General features: G+C 40.4%; 1 protein-coding gene across 3 annotated transcripts in view; it reads right to left on the reverse strand.

The window, feature by feature from the left end:
* Positions 1-17,861, reverse strand: part of LOC148102407 (uncharacterized) — a 179,692-nt gene that overhangs the window by 188 nt on the left and 161,643 nt on the right. Inside the window, exons 2-3 of one of the 3 annotated variants that reach the window (XR_015719106.1) lie at positions 1,876-1,930; positions 61-1,108 (exon numbers count right to left, since the gene is read on the reverse strand). Coding sequence is in view for 2 of the 3 variants with exons in the window: in XM_087841499.1 (XP_087697625.1) it covers positions 189-1,108; positions 1,876-1,930 (975 nt within the window). In the remaining variant the exon portion in view is untranslated. Of the gene's footprint in view, positions 1-4; positions 1,109-1,875; positions 2,138-17,861 lie in introns of those variants that run through there. The other 2 variants (XM_087841499.1, XM_087841500.1) reach the window with 2 other exon arrangements.

Raw genomic sequence — 17,861 nt, forward strand, 5'->3', positions numbered from 1 at the left:
TCACGACATAATTTTTAAACATTTTCTACTTATTTGTGTTGACATTAAGTACGGACTTACCTTTGTCCTGCATGGTGAGCTAGAGCTTGAGAAAAAATATGTTAGTCATTTAAATAGTGTCTTACAAACACTGCAAGACGCAAAGCAAACCTAAACATTTAAAGTTTAAAAACAAGTTCTAACATTACCTAGTCAGAGTCACTGTCATCAAGTGAAAGGTTAAAAGGCCTTTCCCAGAAGCGTCTGACTCCAAAAGAACCTGAGGATGTTGAAGGGCAACAGAACGTGTCATCACTTACCTTGCACCTCTTTGCACTTACCTCTTCAGTGCAGATGTCTTCTCTGCTTCTCTTTGCTGAGGAGGTGAGAGCTGAGGTTGAAGGAGAAGCTGAGAGAGTAGCGGAAGAAGGAGCAGCAGTGGAAGAAGCTGAGAGAGCAGGAGAGGAAGGAGCTGAGGGAGCAGGAGAGGAAGCAGCCGAGGGAGCAGGAGAGGAAGGAGCTGAGGGAGCAGGAGAGGAAGGAGCTGAGGGAGCAGGAGATGAAGCAGCTGAGGGAGTAGGAGAGGAAGGAGCTGAGGGAGCAGGAGACGAAGCAGCTGAGGGAGCAGGAGAGGAAGCAGCTGAGGGAGGAGCAGAGGAAGGAAGAGAAGCTGACGGATCACCAACTGGGAAGAGTGGGGCGTTGGCCTGGCCGAAAGGCGGCATGGCGAACGGGGCAGCACCTGGAGCAATAGGATGTCGCCAATTGTGCCAAAACGGCTCTGGAGGGAGCTCCTGGATGAGAGGGGAATCATCTCTCTCATCCATGGTGTCATACCCCGAGTCGTCACTAGGCCAATCGGCCCACTCTTCTGAGTTGTTCCAGTCAGAGGAATTGTCAGTGTCTTCACTCACCTCATCGACGTCCTCAGGTAGGTAGGGAGGGTACTCACCTTCCTCTTCACTGTCATCAGGATCCTGTGCTTCATGAGAAGAGGGGGAGGATGAGAGAAGGATATACTCACCATACTCACCTTCACTGACATGCTGGGTGTCAGAGTCATCCAGGATCCTGATGACCTCAGGAAGGCCTTCTTCTGCGGGACGCTCAACCACGTAGTCGAGACGACCTGTGAGGAAACAAGTTCAAAATAACATTAAGAATGTAATAAACATCAAGTGCTAAAGGAACAGAGCTACATCTGTTAGTTTGAGCAGATGATGAGAGAAAAGCATTTTAGGATACATTTATGTCAGACTGAATGACACTTCTACTTGTTCATGCAAGCAACAAACAGCTAAGTCAACTAAGTTCACATCATTAACTGCTATATAATAAGATATAGTATTAGCATAACATAATGATACCATTATTACTACTGTACTATGATTACTGTTTTCATATTCTTTATTATATTATTTTATTTTTGTTATTTTTTATTATCATGTTTTGTAGCAGGGAAAAAGTTATAGTTTATTTCAATGAAGCCTTTGATCCGAGAAGAACAGGATGTTAGGAGGGGACCGGGATCTGGTGTGTTTACACCTGTGTGTTCTGACGTCATGACATGCTGAAGATGCTGTTACCACAGAGACTGGTTTTGGGGCATTTTACAAATTGTAGTCCATTAAGCTATTTTTAACCAAATCATTAAAAAAGTGTCAAATTTGAAGCCTTTAAATCAAAGTAACACCTTTTGTTTCAAATTCATACACCAGTCGTTAATAATTTCTACACCTCTCCCGGAAAATTTAAAGCATACAAACAGTTTACGGGGAAAAATCTTGGAATGAGCATATTTTGATAACATTAAAACTTGATATTCACACTGGAACTTATTAAATTATTACAGTCATTTAGTGGCTCTTAAAATAACTGAAGAAATGTTAAAAGTACCTGCAGCGAAGTCCAGGGGACTGTCGAGTCCACGACGAGCCATCTTCAGGCTTTGCTGTATGAAAAACAAGTACAAACAATCCAAAGATGAAGTACTTGTTGTCGCTAGCAAGTAAAATCCGCTTTCAGTGAAATATTTTCCGAAAACTTAACTTTCCACAGGCTGAGGTTGGAGCAGGTCAAAACAAGTCCAATAGCAAGTGTAAAGGGACGAAAGGAACATTGTGCAGCATTTATATACCCTCCGCAGGCCATGGTTACGGTTGCCAACATGCGTGTGCACGTGCACGTGATATAACTATATAAATGGAGCTCACGCAACGTAATTTACAGTTAATTTATGGTCTTTTACACTTACTGCCTCTGTCAGCCTTTAAGTAGCATGTATACTAACCGCAGGTATAGGTATATCCAGAAATAAACACAGATATTAGAAAGCAGCAAATCAAATCAATCTCAATCATACTGAGATGTTAATTGCTTGAGTGAATAACATTAGCATGTAGCTCATGCTAATATTACATTTTGACATTTTTCTTTTCAAAGCTAACAATAACTTAGCGTTCTCGCTACTCACCATGCTGTTAAACAGGTATATGTTAGCAATGACAACATTTAACAAATGTTTTTAAAATGCTAGCCGTGCTGATTAGCCTTAGGATTGCTTGAGGTTGTTTCCAGCTCTAGTGGTCATAAGCGAACTTAGTTCTGTGCCAGCCTTTGGCACGAAAATCAATCTTGTAAAGCTCACTATTAAACTGACAAAAAGCCTTAGAGCCTAGAAACTATGATACTTACAACTGTGCTATGTTTGTGTCATAGCATATAGCAAGACCCCATAACGATAACTGACCTTTGACCTCTTCTCAAGATGACTCTTAAGGTTAAAGAGATAATGCTATATAGAGCTATTTTAACACTATGTTTCTTACTGCCATTGTTTGACAACATATAAGCATAAAGGAAATGATATATGGAGATTCTAAACATCAGGTTATTATGACTTTATTATAAACTTTACAGTAACAGTTCAGAACTATTAAGCAAGATTCGTTTTGGAAAAAAACATTTGTGATCAAAACTTTTTACTTCACATTTGTTACTAAATAATTCAATAAATTATACTCAAGTACTGAATAGTCACAAAAAATAGTAATTATGCTGAAAATTATGTTAAAGTGATTTTCAACTGAGCATATAAACAAAAGCCTGGACAAAAGTTCTGCTGAACAACACACATATGTTACCAATATTGTAGCTGGTGTTATTTAATAATTTATTTTATTTGTGATACAATTTAAAACTTTATTAACCTTTTCAATAAAACAAAGTCTCAGATTTAATTATTCTGAAACTAAGTTTAAGCTTCCCAGAACGTTTTGTTGCAAGTTACATTACTGATATAAGAAATATAAAATGTTTGTATTGTTCACCCACAAGTGCAGTCTCTGGCTCAAACACAGAAGCTTGGTATGTTTGGTTGTCAGTCCAGACATTCCTAAAGAAAGTTGTCCTTCTTCAGCTCCAGACCTTTCTAGATAAAAATGGCATTAGTGAAGTATTTCAGTCTGGTTTTAAAACGCACCACAACACTGAAACTGCTCTTGTAAAAGTTTTTAATGACCTTTTAACTTTTACTGACTTGGGAGATTTTGCCATTTTAATACTGTTAGACCTCAGTGCTGCATTTGATACCGTAGATCGTGGGATTCTTATCTCTCGGCTTGAGCACTGTGTCAGAATCAAAGGCTGCTTTGGAGTGGTTTAAATCTTACCTGTCCAACCAAAGTTTTTCTGTTAGATTGGGGGATACATCGTCCTCAAAATCCTCACTTTCTTGTGGTGTCCTCAAAGAGTCCAATCTTGGTCCAGTTCTCTTTTCTATTTATATGCTCCCTATGGGTTCAACTTAAAAAAAAACATGGGATCTCATTCCATTGCTATGCAGACGACTCACAGATTTACCTGCCACTGAAACGTAAATCTGTGAGTCCTCTGAAGGGTTCGCTAGATTGTTTGGAGGATGTTAAGGATGGCATGGATGGCTTTAAACTTCCTTAACCTAAATGAACAGAAAACAGAGGTGATTGTGTTTGGTCCCTGTGACCGCTGTGACTTTGGCCCTTTAGGAATTCATGATAATAATAAAAAGAAAAACCTTTGCAAGGAACCTAGGAGTGTTTTTTGACTCTAATCTAATGTTTGATAAACAGATTAATGCTGCCTTTGCTGTAACTGCTCCTAAGCTCCCTTCACGTCAGGACTTCCCCAACATTGGACACTTTTAAAACCCGTCTGAAAACCAATTTTTATTCCTTGGCTTTTAAATCAGAATGAGCTTGTATCACTTTTATTTATCTTATTTCTCACTCAAATCTTCTAATTTTATGATTCTTTTTCTTAACTCTTATCATGTCTCCCGATGTATTTATTTCTTTTATCTTAATTGAACAGCAGCTTTGTCAACGGTTGTTGTTTTAAATCTGCTATATAAATACATTTGACTATAACTTTGACTTCACAGTACTTTAAATATTTACTGAAGTATTTTTTATACTTCTTAAGTAGAAGTATATGTGTACTTTTTCTTAATTAAAAAATGTGTGTGTTTTTCCACCTCTGTTGACAGACAGTGTTAATCTCTGTTTTCTGCAGCTCTTCAGTTCCTCTTTGTTTCCTGACTTGCAGACTCTCCTTTTTCACCCAAGTGCAGCCTTGATGTCAGGACTGAGCCACGGTTTAGTATTTGTGAAACACAGTACAGTCCTGGTGGCTACAGCATTATCTAAACATACATTAATTCAGCCTGTTTTGCAATCCGTCACGCCATAAATGTCCTCCCCACTTTATCACAAAGCACTTCTCACATTGTTGTGTAAAAACGGTCCCTCAGAGCCTCTTCAGTCTCCTCATAACTATGAATTCTGCATATCAATAAATAATGTTCCTCCTGATGATCTCTTCTAATTGAAGTAGAGGAAAGAACTAGTTTGTACTATCTCTTTCTAGTATGGCGCTCCCTCCCGGCACATCTCCATCTCTGTCACATCAGATCAGGCATGATTCAAATGCAGGACTCAGAACTGTGCAACTAAAGGGAGGTTTATTTACAACACCAGGTGAAATGTATACATATGTACAGTGATGAAGGGACAGGGGCTCTAGAAATTCAAAGGAAAGGGCCAGGGCAGGGGTAACTAGTTCACACTCCTCTTCACACTGACTCAAACACACCAACTCTAGTCCCACGCTGAAACTCACTCCCACTCATGCTCATCCAAACAGGATCCACGGGAAACAGGCGAGAGTACAGGAAGGTCTGTGCAGAGAGAAGAAAATGGAAAACCAATAAACACGATGGCAGACAAACAGATTCACAATAGAGAGCTGGGACTACATTAATGGAGGTAAATACAACAATCCAGCAAAGAACAGCACTCCACCAAGGCCTTAAGTACTGGCAGGAACAATCATAGATGATGAGCAGCAGGTGAGTGATGAGTGGGTGTGGAGAACAAGGCGGGAACTAGGAACCAGATGCCACCATGGTGGGGGGGAGTGAAGAGGGAGAGACACAAACAGAACACCAGAGACTGACTGTATCCCAATTCTGGGTCTGCAGCCTCAACGGTCCTCAAGGGCCGCGCACTCAAAGACCGCTAAGGCCGGAAGTGTGAGGCTTGTGAAATGAGACGGTCTAGCCTCCGCCGCGCTGCCCAGGTTGCCTAGCAACCATGATAGCTGGAAACGCATGGTTGACAGAAATGAAGGAGAACATGTTTTGTTCGTTTGTTTGTTTCTACATGAGCTTTGTGTGATTTAATAAGTATCTGAGGCTGAGACCACAGGACTGTAAAACATGATTGTTGGGCTTCATATCTGTACTGAACAGTCATTTAAGATTAGCTAGTAAATAACAAATAGTTAATGCTGTTCATGAGACTAAAGTCAGTGTAAATATGAGATGGCCTCCAAGTCTCTGTTAGTACATGACTTAATAATTGATCAACAAATTGATTTACTCTGCCTTACAGAAACCTGGTTGCAGCAGGATGATTATGTTAGTTTAAATGAATCAACACCCCCGAGTCATTCTAACTACCAGAAATCTCGAAGCACAGGTCGAGGGGGCGGTGTGGCTGCAATTTTTCACACCAGTCTATTAATTAATGAAAGACCAAGACAGACTGTTAATTCATTTGAAAGCCTGATGCTTAGCATTGTCCACCCCAGCTGTGAAACTCAGAAACCAGTCTTACTTGTTATCATCTATCGTCCACCTGGGCCTTACACAGAGTTTCTGTCTGATTTCTCAGACTTTATATCTAATTTAGTTCTGAGCTCAGATAAAATAATTATTGTGGGTGATTTTAACATCCATGTTGATGCTAAAAATGACAGCCTCAACATGGCATTTAATCTGTTGTTAGACTCAATTGGTTTCTCTCAAAATGTAAAAGAACCCACCCACCACTTTAATCACACTCTAGATCTTGTTTTAACATACGGCATAGAAACTGAACATTTAACAGTGTTTCCTGAAAACCCTCTCCTGTCCGATCATTTCTTGATAACATTTACATTTACAATAATTGATTACGCAGCAGTGGAGAGTGGACTTTATCAAAGTAGATGTCTTTCTGAAAGCGCTGTAACTAAGTTTAAGAATATAATCCAGCCACTGTTATCATCGTCAATGCCCTGTACCAACACAGAGCAGAGCAGCTATCTGAACGCTACCCCAACAGAGGTCGATTATCTTGTTAATAATTTCACCTCCTCACTACGTACGACTCTGGATACTGTAGCTCCAGTGAAAACTAAGGTCTCTAATCAGAAGTACCTGACCCCGTGGTATAATTCTCAAACACGTACCCTAAAGCAGATGACTCGTAATCTGGAGAGGAAATGGCGTGTCACAAATTTAGAGGATCATCATTTAGCCTGGAGAAATAGTTTGTTGCTTTATAAGAAAGCCCTCCGCAAAGCCAGAACAGCTTACTACTCATCACTGATTGAAGAAAATAAGAACAACCCCAGGTTTCTCTTCAGCACTGTAGCCAGGCTGACAAAAAGTCAGAGCTCTTTTGAGCCAACCATCCCTTTAACGTTAACTAGTGATGACTTCATGAACTTCTTCACAAATAAAATTTTTATCATTAGAGAAAAAATTACCAATAATCATCCCACAGATGTAATATTATCTACAGCTACTCTTAGTTCCATTGATGTTAAGTTAGACTCTTTTTTTTCCAATCGATCTTTCTGAGTTAACTTCAATAATTACTTCCTCAAAACCACCAACGTGTCTTTTAGACCCCATTCCTACAAAACTGCTCAAAGAAGTCCTGCCATTGATTAATTCTTCGATCTTATATATGATCAACCTATCTCTAATAATCAGCTATGTACCACAGGCCTTCAAGGTGGCTGCAGTTAAACCTTTACTCAAAAAGCCATCTCTAGACCCAGCAGTCTTAGCTAATTATAGGCCAATCTCCAACCTTCCTTTCATATCAAAAATCCTTGAAAGAGTAGTTGTCAAACAGCTAACAGATCATCTGCAGAGGAATGGTTTATTTGAAGAGTTTCAGTCAGGTTTCAGAGTTCATCACAGCACAGAAACAGCTTTAGTGAAGGTTACAAATGATCTTCTTATGGCCTCTGACAGTGGACTCATCTCTGTGCTTGTCCTGCTAGACCTTAGTGCAGCATTCGATACTGTTGACCATAATATCCTATTAGAGCGATTAGAACATGCTGTGGGTATTACAGGTATTGCACTGCAGTGGTTTGTATCATATCTATCTAATAGACTCCAGTTTGTGCATGTAAATGGAGAGTCCTCTTCACACACTGAGGTTAATTATGGAGTTCCACAGGGTTCAGTGCTAGGACCAATTCTGTTTACATTATACATGCTTCCCCTAGGCAGCATCATTAGAAGACATAGCATACATTTTCACTGCTATGCAGATGACACCCAGCTCTATCTGTCCATGAAGCCAGATAACACACACCAATTAGTTAAACTGCAGGAATGTCTTAAAGACATAAAGACTTGGATGGCCACTAACTTTCTGCTTCTTAACTCAGATAAAACTGAGGTCATTGTACTCGGCGCTGAAAAGCTTAGAAATATGGTATCTAACCAGATTCTTACTCTGGATGGCATTACCTTGGCCTCCAGTAACACTGTGAGGAACCTTGGAGTCATTTTTGACCAGGATATGTCCTTCAACGCACATATTAAACAAATATGTAAGACTGCGTTCTTCCATTTGCGCAACATCTCTAAAATTAGAAATATCCTGTCTCAGAGTGACGCTGAAAAACTAGTTCATGCATTTATTACTTCCAGGCTGGACTACTGCAATTCATTATTATCAGGATGTCCAAAAAACTCACTGAAAAGCCTTCAGTTAATCCAAAATGCTGCAGCAAGAGTACTGACAGGGACTAGAAAGAGAGAGCATATTTCTCCTGTTTTGGCTTCCCTTCATTGGCTTCCTGTTAAATCCAGAATTGAATTCAAAATCCTGCTCCTCACATACAAGGTCTTAAATAATCAGGCCCCATCTTATCTTAATGACCTTGTAGTACCATATCACCCTATTAGAGCACTTCGCTCCCGCTCTGCAGGCCTACTTGTTGTTCCTAGAGTATTTAAAAGTAGAATGGGAGGGAGAGCCTTCAGTTTTCAGGCCCCTCTTCTGTGGAACCAGCTTCCAGTTTGGATTCGGGAGACAGACACTATCTCTACTTTTAAGATTAGGCTTAAAACTTTCCTTTTTGCTAAGGCATATAGTTAGGACTGGACCAGGTGACCCTGAATCCTCCCTTAGTTATGCTGCAATAGATGTAGGCTGCCGGGGGATTCCCATGATGCATTGAGTTTTTCCTTTCCAGTCACCTTTCTCACTCACTATGTGTTAACAGACCTCTCTGTATTGAATCGTATCTGTTATTAATCTCTGTCTCTCTTCCACAGCATGTCTTTCATCCTGTCTTCCTTCTCTCACCCCAACCGGTCGCAGCAGATGGCCGCCCCTCCCTGAGCCTGGTTCTGCCGGAGGTTTCTTCCTGTTAAAAGGGAGTTTTTCCTTCCCACTGTCGCCAAAGTGCTTGCTCATAGGGGGTCATATGATTGTTGGGTTTTTCTCTGTATCTATGAAGCGCCTTGAGGCGACTTTTGTTGTGATTTGGCGCTATATAAATAAAATTGAATTGAATTGAATTGAATGGCCAATATTTTAGTTATTATATTAATCATTATTAGTTATTACAGCAGTGAGTTTGAACTCTCAAATCAAATCACTTCTATTGTCACATCACATGTGCAGGTACACTGGTACAGCACATGTGACTGAACTCTGTGTCAAATACTGAGCTTCAGTAAAGATTCAAGTTGCAGCTATTTATATGTCCTATCACCTTAAATCTTCACTCAAAGACACTCAAGTATCTTTGACAGTGTATATACAGATGTATTATATATAAGAGACAAATGTTGTTCTTTTAATATGTTGGCATTACCAAATTTGGCTCAATGCTTACATATATGTGTAAAAAGCAAATGTACGAGCTGTGAAAACTGTTTCTGATAGAATGAAGAGTAGACTGATATACAGCACAAATCCAATCTCCATCCAATCCAAGTCTTGATTTAAAGTCATTATAACTGTGACACACGGTTTGTTACAGTATTAATCCTGCCTGATGCTGCAGGGCAAACATCATAAAACAGGCTCAGCATTTATTTCCATTATAAAACTTTATGAAGGTTTTATCATTTAAAAACAAACCATTGTTCTGTAGTCGTCCCAGGACTGTTGGTCAAACGTTCTCTCCACATGTTTAAGGTTGAGCTCACTTTATCGTCTCCCTGAAGGAGGAAAGCAGATGTTACTAAACATCACAATAAAACATATGAAATGGGTGCACATGAGGAAAGAAGCCGTCTGCACTGTTAAAACCATGCAAACATCTTCACACATAAAGCAGCAACACCTCTCAGTTTAGCAGCAGCTGGTAAAACCCACAAACCCACAGTGATCTTGGACCCTCCTGAAGGACTCGTTCATCAATAACTGTCAGGAGGACAATTAAACCTTCTGCACACGTCCTGTAGTTACACACTTGGGAGGAAAGATGACGTCCTCGCTCTCCAACATGATCTGTGTTTCATCCAGGACGCTCAAACACAGATTAGTTTCCAAATATTAGACGCACTGGTTTTTCATGCGTTTCTACCTGAGCACTCAAAGTCATACAACATGCCTCCTTCACCTGTTGGTGCATCTGTTTCTGTGTTTGGCTGTTTCCATCAGTGCCTGATGTTTGTGATCTTTGATCTATTCTGAATTCTCTCTTTGTAACAAAAATATTGTTTGGCTTCTTTTGCAAACAAGGCAAAAGAATTTGAATGTATTCATTTACTGATCTTACTTTTCTAATGCAAAGCCGTCCTTTCAACGCTTTATGAATAAAACCAAACAATATTTTTAAAACTTTCCCAAAATATAAAAGCTATTAAAACCATAAACGTCTGCTCCTTGTAAATGTCCTTCTTCTTCTAGACTGTATGTAATTGTTATTGCTAATTGTCAATAAAGTTGTTTTTTTATAAGTTACGTTGTAAAGGAAGCTTGTGGCGAGGGAGGAGGGGCGACTAAAAGCAGGTTCATATAGTGGGAAAGTCCTCAGGTCATGTGAGGATATTTACTGATGCATCAACACTGTCAGATAAAAGAACGGCTGTTGCATTTGTTCTCCCAGAAATAAGTTTGGTGATGAGTAAAAGAATTACAGATGATGTGGCAGTTTATAGTGGGAGCTGGTAGCGCTTTGAACTGGGTGGAGGACGCACCAACAGGGAGGTATTTGGTTTGCTGGGATTCTAGCAGCGCGCTAGTGAGTATAGGTGATATGTCTTCAGACTCTAGGCAAGATATTGTTTTTGATATACTTCATTTATTGTATAGAATTAAATACAGAGGGATAGAAGTGGATTTCTTATGGCTTCCTGTGAATATCGGTGTTGATGCAATGAACAGGACGATAAGTTTGCAAAAGCTGCAGCAAGAAGAAGTCGTGTAGGTTTGACTATAAAATACAGTAAAAGTGAGGTGAAGAGTTTAATCAAGGTAAAGATGAAGGACGAGTGGCAGGCACAATGGGACAGAGACGGGAAAGGCAGATATTATTATACAGAAAACAGTTGGGCCGTGTAGATGAAGCTGCAGGAGAGACGAGGATATAATCTGGAGAGTCAGATTTGGTCACATAGGCTTGAATAGCACACTTAAAAGGATGGGTGGGTAAACATGACACAGGGAAGTGTGACTTCTGTGGACAAGAGGAGACGTTTGACGGGTTGTTAGCGTCGTCAGGATGCTTGATGGAAATGCTGTGCCTGATAGGATGCCAGTGATTACAGGCTGGACTTTGTCTTCCTGTTACAGATGGATCCAGGCCCTGGATGACTCCTGGACACACATGACCAACACTAGGCTGCCTTCATCCATCCTTTCCTCCTTCACTGAGACTCAGAATCAGCATGTATGTAACAGGGTGGGTACCTACAACTACCTGGATGTATGGCAGTAACAACAGCAGTAACAGCTACAGTATTAATCAAAGAAGTGAAGTTGTTCATTTTTTAATCACATTTTAATGAAGATTTGACAAAACAAGGATGAAGTTTGTGTTTTATTAGTTTTATCAGTGATTTGAATCATTTCATTACAGAGAGTGAAGTTAAAGTAGACGTGTGAACACACTAATAAACATAAAGGGACACAACTACTACTCCATGATGTAAAGCTGAAGTATTACACAACTTTATGAACCACCTGTTATCCTGGTAGACGAGTACAGCAATAATTCTTTTACTTGAACATCTTCTGGCTCCAATAAGCTTTGAAATGTGACCATGAAGTTAGCTACACACTGACTGAAACCCACAGCTGTGACTGTGGATCACATCCACACACAGTGTAGCTGCTGTCTCTGTGTGAGCCTTTGCACTGCTGCTCGCAGCACCGTTATATAACTCAGCGCTCGCTGCTGTTATTGAATCCACTTTTTACTGTACGTGCAATCAAGCTCCTCTGCAGAGCTTCATAGAAGATGCTGAGATGCAGAAGTTCAGCTGCTAGAAAATATCTTAGAACCAGTTTATGTAGGGGTGCAACACAACCTACTACATATATATATATATATATATATATATATATATATATATATATATATATATATATACATATATATATATATTTATTTATTTTTTAAAAAAAATTTTATTAGGGGTGCAACGATACTCGTATCGATATTGAACCGTTCGATACAGTGCTTTCGGTTCGGTACGCATATGTATCGAACAATACAACATTTTTTATTTATTTTATCAACTTTTCTTCTGACGATGCTGTCTGTGTTGAGCGCTCAGTGGATCTGCGTTCGACTACTCCGCCTAGGCTGCACTGTTGAGTGCAGATCCACTGAGCGCAGCGCAAACTAGCAAGACAGAAGCTAAGCTCGTTGCAACATGGCAAATTGAACCTCCCCCACCCTCATTCAGATCTGGCCTTTGGAACTATTTTGGTTTTCATGTGAAGCATGACCCTGATGGTAAGCACGTCATGGACAAAAGTAAAACAGTATGTCGGATGTGCCAGCAATGCTCAATTGGTGGGAACTACTGCATTAGCGCAGGTAGCTTGTTAACGTGTTGACGCAGTCCAGCCTCACGCACGGGGCAATCCGCGGTAACTCGTTAACGGAGATTTGCTGTGTTGTGGTGTTAACATCATTTCAATGAGATTTACGCTGACAGCACTAGTGGGAACACAACGAATATGACTGCACATTTACACCAACATCATCCTAGTGCAAAGACAAGTGGAAGCAGACAAAAACAACAAGCACGCATGCTACAAACTTTACCCGAGTCATTTAGACAGCCGTTAGCACATGATTCTCCTTATGGGGACCTGATATGTTTAATATGCTGCTGAGAATGTAGCCCAGAAGAAGCGTATAGTATAGCTTTTATTTTGGAAAGAGCCATTTCTCTGTAATAAACTCTCTTTTTCCAAAGATGAGTGATTTCTCGATCAGATAGATTTATTTTTTTATTATTTTGTTGTTTCAGCAACATTAAATTTAAAAACTTTTGACTTAAAATATATATTTATAATTTTAATAAATGACAAATTAAAAAGGCATGAACTTTTTTTTGTATCAAAAAAATATCGAACCGTGACACCAAAGTATCGAACCGAACCGTGAATTTTGTGTATCGTTGCACCCCTAGCTGTTAAGGATTCCTTTGCATTTATGATTGTTGCCTCTGTTTTTTTGTACTTTGGTTCCTGGGAGCCTTTTAACATTTCCATCAGTAACAAATATCTGAACAGGGTTTATTGTAGACTGTAGGCCGAGTAGGAAATATAGTATTAAATAGTTGTGATTATTTGTAGAGTATTTATTAGATGTTGTTAAAGATGATCAGATGAGCTGTTTGTTTAGTTTAATCCTGTGGCTTCAGTCAGCATCACTGCGCTGGATAGTTTTATTTTTCTGATCTTTCTGTTAATGTTGTTCAATAAAAGCTGGTTGGTCTGCACCTCACCTCTGCCTCGAGCCTCCTTCTTTAAACCAGCAGAGGGTCTTCATTCAGTTATTACAGCTAGAGTTGTTCTGCAGGAGACCAGGAGTACTGTCCTTGGTCCATAATGACATTAATCCTCAAAAATAGTTCTGGCATAATAATTGTGCACACAGTGTAAAACTGAAGAAGCTTCTCGGATGAAATGTCTTCAAGAAACTTAAAAAAGTCCAGAAACTTTTCTTTCTGAGCTTCTTAATTCAATTCAGTTTTATTTATATAAATCACTACAGCAGTCGCCTCAAGGCGCGTTATATTGTACAGAAGATACAGAGAAAAGCCCAACAATCATATGACCCCCTATGAGCAAGCACTTTGGTGACAGTGGGAAGGAAAAACTCCCTTTTAACAGGAAGAAACCTCCAGCAGAACCAGGCTCAGGGAGGGGCGGGGCCATCTGCTGTGATTGGTTGGGGTGAGAGAAGGAAGACAGGATAAAGACACATAGTGAGTGAGAAAGGTGACTGGAAAGGAAAAACTCAATGCATCATGGGAATCCCCCGGCAGCCTACATCTATTGCAGCATAACTAAGGGAGGATTCAGGGTCACCTGGTCCAGTCCTAACTATATGCTTTAGCAAAAAGGAAAGTTTTAAGCCTAATCTTAAAAGTAGAGATAGTGTCTGTCTCCCGAATCCAAACTGGAAGCTGGTTCCACAGAAGAGGGGCCTGAAAACTGAAGGCTCTCCCTCCCATTCTACTTTTAAATACTCTAGGAACAACAAGTAGGCCTGCAGAGCGGGAGCGAAGTGCTCTAATAGGGTGATATGGTACTACAAGGTCATTAAGATAAGATGGGGCCTGATTATTTAAGACCTTGTATGTGAGGAGCAGGATTTTGAATTCAATTCTGGATTTAACAGGAAGCCAATGAAGGGAAGCCAAAACAGGAGAAATATGCTCTCTCTTTCTAGTCCCTGTCAGGACTCTTGCTGCAGCATTTTGGATTAACTGAAGGCTTTTCAGTGAGTTTTTTGGACATCCTGATAATAATGAATTACAGTCGTCCAGCCTGGAAGTAATAAATGCATGAACTAGTTTTTCAGCGTCACTCTGAGACAGGATATTTTTAACTTTAGAGATGTTGCACAAATGGAAGAACGCAGTCTTACATATTTGTTTAATATGTGCGTTGAAGGACATATCCTGGTCAAAAATGACTCCAAGGTTCCTCACAGTGTTACTGGATGCCAAGGTAATGCCATCCAGAGTAAGAATCTGGTTAGATACCATATTTCTAAGATTTTCAGGGCCGAGTACAATGACCTCAGTTTTATCTGAATTAAGAAGCAGAAAGTTAGCGGCCATCCAGGTCTTTATGTCTTTATGTCTTTATGTCTGAAAGAGTTGTTGAAGCTAGGTTAAGAAGGGAGGTGAGGATCAGTGAGCAGCAGTGTGGCTTCATGCTGAGAAAGAGCTCTACAGATGTGATGTTTGCTTTAAAAGTGTTGATGCAGAAGTTAAGAGAAGGTCATAAGAAGGTGCACAGTGACTTTGTGATTCAGAGAAAACAGATGATTTGCTGCTGAGAGAGGAACTGTGGTACTGCACGAGGAAGCCATGAGTGGTAGAGAAATATATGAGGGTGGTGCAGGACATCTATGAGGACAGAGACAGTGAGGTGTGCAGCAGGCGTGACAGGTGGGTTCAAGGTGGAGGTAGGATTACATCAGGGATCTCCTATGAGCCCCTTTTGGTTTGAGTCTAAACATACTCCCCAAACATACTCTATACCCCCCAGGTCCAAGTAGCTTCTCCCTGGGGCCAGTTCCCCCACTGACCCCAGTAAGAACCCCCGTTCCCTGGAATCCACCGAGGCCAGGGGGTCCAGGCCCATCCGGACCAGGGCCAACGGCAGCAGCACAGCCAAGACCCACAGAGTCCGGGGCAGCCCACCCGACCCCACCCCAGAGGAAACTACACCCACCCCATCATCCAATCATCCCCCACGCTAAATAAGACAATAGACACCCAGGTTGAGTTCTCCGCCTCTCTTATCCAGTTTTTAAACTGTAAGGTTACACTGTTTCAAACATGAACGTGAGTGTGTCTCCTTATCAACTTCTGATGTCATCTTTGTGCCTTCTCTGATTGGTCACCAACAAATACTCAACAAGGTACTCAAGTCTTGACCTCTTATGTGAGAATCAGAGGACATCAGAGAAATCAATGTTGATGAGGTGGATTCATGACGGAGCTGTCTGATACCCCCACCTGGTTTAATCTGATAGTCTCTTATTTTGGAGGGAATGTTTTTTTTTCACACTGTCAGCAGGTCTCAGTTTTCAGGAAGATCTTGGTAAAAAATAAACCAACAAATTAAAATCAAATTTACCAATATAGTATCTTTTAGAGCTTGTTACATGTGTTACTTTAATTCACCCAGCAAGACAGAGACACCACAATGAATCTGCTGCTAGAGGCAGGCGAGATGCACTGTACAGGTTCTAAAACAATAGCATGTTTTAGAACAGCCAAAGTCTTTGTAGCACATGGAGGTGTTTACTGGCCCAGTAAGATGTGGAAAAGGCTTTTCAATATTTCACAGTGCCGTTCTTTACACGTCGCCTTTTCAGGCTGACATTGTTCTCTGGCTCACAATGTTTTCTTGTCACAACTGATCCTTGTGCAGCTGTCTGCTCCTCACCGCCCCTGAATCCCCTGCACCACCCCTCCCTTGTGAACGTGTAGCTCTACACAAACAAATGTTATCGTGAACCATAAAAATTAATCATTTACACTTTAAGGGTGTGGGGGTGAGGCCACAGCAAGTCACGACAACACTGAAGATGTGTGATTGTCAATTTGGAAGCACAAAAGTTTGCTTCAGTGTGTTTGTGTTAGCACCTCCTTCTGGTGCAGGTCAAAGGCCTCCCACTGCAGCCCTGAGCTAGCAGAGGATTAGCAAGCTTACCCCAGAGCCACCATGTCAGTCAGAGTTTCACCAGAGACCACCTTCATCTAAGCTGCTATATATGATATGTGTGTGGTGTGCAGCTATGCGTGCGTGTGTTTTCTAATCCTAATAGTTGCACTTCCACAGGACACGGGCACAAGATAACCTGTTTAGGAAACTGTGCACCAAGGGTTGGTCAAGTTACTTGAAAAAAGTCATCAGTAACTAAGTACTGATTACTTCCCCCAAAAGTAATCCCATTACTTTACTGATTACTTATTTTTAAAAGTAATTAGTTACTTAGTTACTTTTTAAAAACATGATTTAGACCCTGAATAGGTAATAAAGTGATAGATCTTTCAGCCCAATTCTATTTTTTCTGCATAATCCATATAAAATGTAATCAAATGGAAAAGTCTCTTTTTGTTTCTAATAAAACTTTAGCGGGAGTGGGCCAGGCGGAGGTTTTCCCTGGTGCAGGTGAGCCGTCATGCCAGTGGAAGGATCCGTCAGTTTCTCTGTGAATTTCACATTCCCGTGGTAGCTACTCGGTGCTTGCTTGGAAGTTTAGGGTTTTTTGCTGTAAAAAGACACTAACGATTTTTTCACTTTTTACAGAATTAAACTCAAAGTAAGGTCAGTACTGCCACGCTTTAAACGCTTGCCGCTCATACTCTCTGCCGCACTTGATATATTATCCATTGTTATCTAATTACCTTTTTTGCAATAGTAATGCCTTACTTTACTCGTTACTTGAAAAAAGTAATCGGATTACTGCCCATCTCTGGTTGGAGCTATGCACTTGTGGTTTGCCCTTTCCACCTTGTGTACACGTTTATCTTTGCTCTGTGTACTTGTACCTCCGAGTGGAAGCTAAACTCTTGAGTTCAAGTATTGAAGCATCAGCTGTGACACTAAAGTCCAAATAGCTCGTTCATTTGACGTGCAAATGAAAGAAGGTAACGCCGTTTTCATGTGGATATGTCATTGAGACATTTTCCAAATCCACAGCTCACAAAATGGGAAAACTATAGAAGTATAACAATGAACAAGTTACTACACTGCTGTTTTGAAAGAGATACAGTGTGTTTATCTAACTTAAGAGATAAGATAAGATAAGATAAAACTTTATTAATCCCTCGGGTGGGTTCCTCTGGGAAATTTGGTAACTTGGCTGAAGCCAAAGTTCTCCAGACAAATTCAGTCTGTTTTTTTTAATGAATGTAGGCTGTACATGTATTTATAAGTGTGAAGGAGCCCTGGGAGAAAAGACTGAAGCTTGTGCCAAAGAACAAAAAGGAAAGAAAGATCAGCATTAATATATAATGTATCGAGGCACTCGCTGCTCAAGAACACCTATATGTTTGAATATGATCAGTACTATAGCCTCTGTATAGATGTGTAGTCAGATCACTGGAA

The sequence above is a fragment of the Neolamprologus brichardi genome, chromosome 6, assembly GCF_056152115.1.
Source record: "Neolamprologus brichardi isolate AB-2024 chromosome 6, ASM5615211v1, whole genome shotgun sequence".
NCBI classification, from domain to species: domain Eukaryota; kingdom Metazoa; phylum Chordata; class Actinopteri; order Cichliformes; family Cichlidae; genus Neolamprologus; species Neolamprologus brichardi.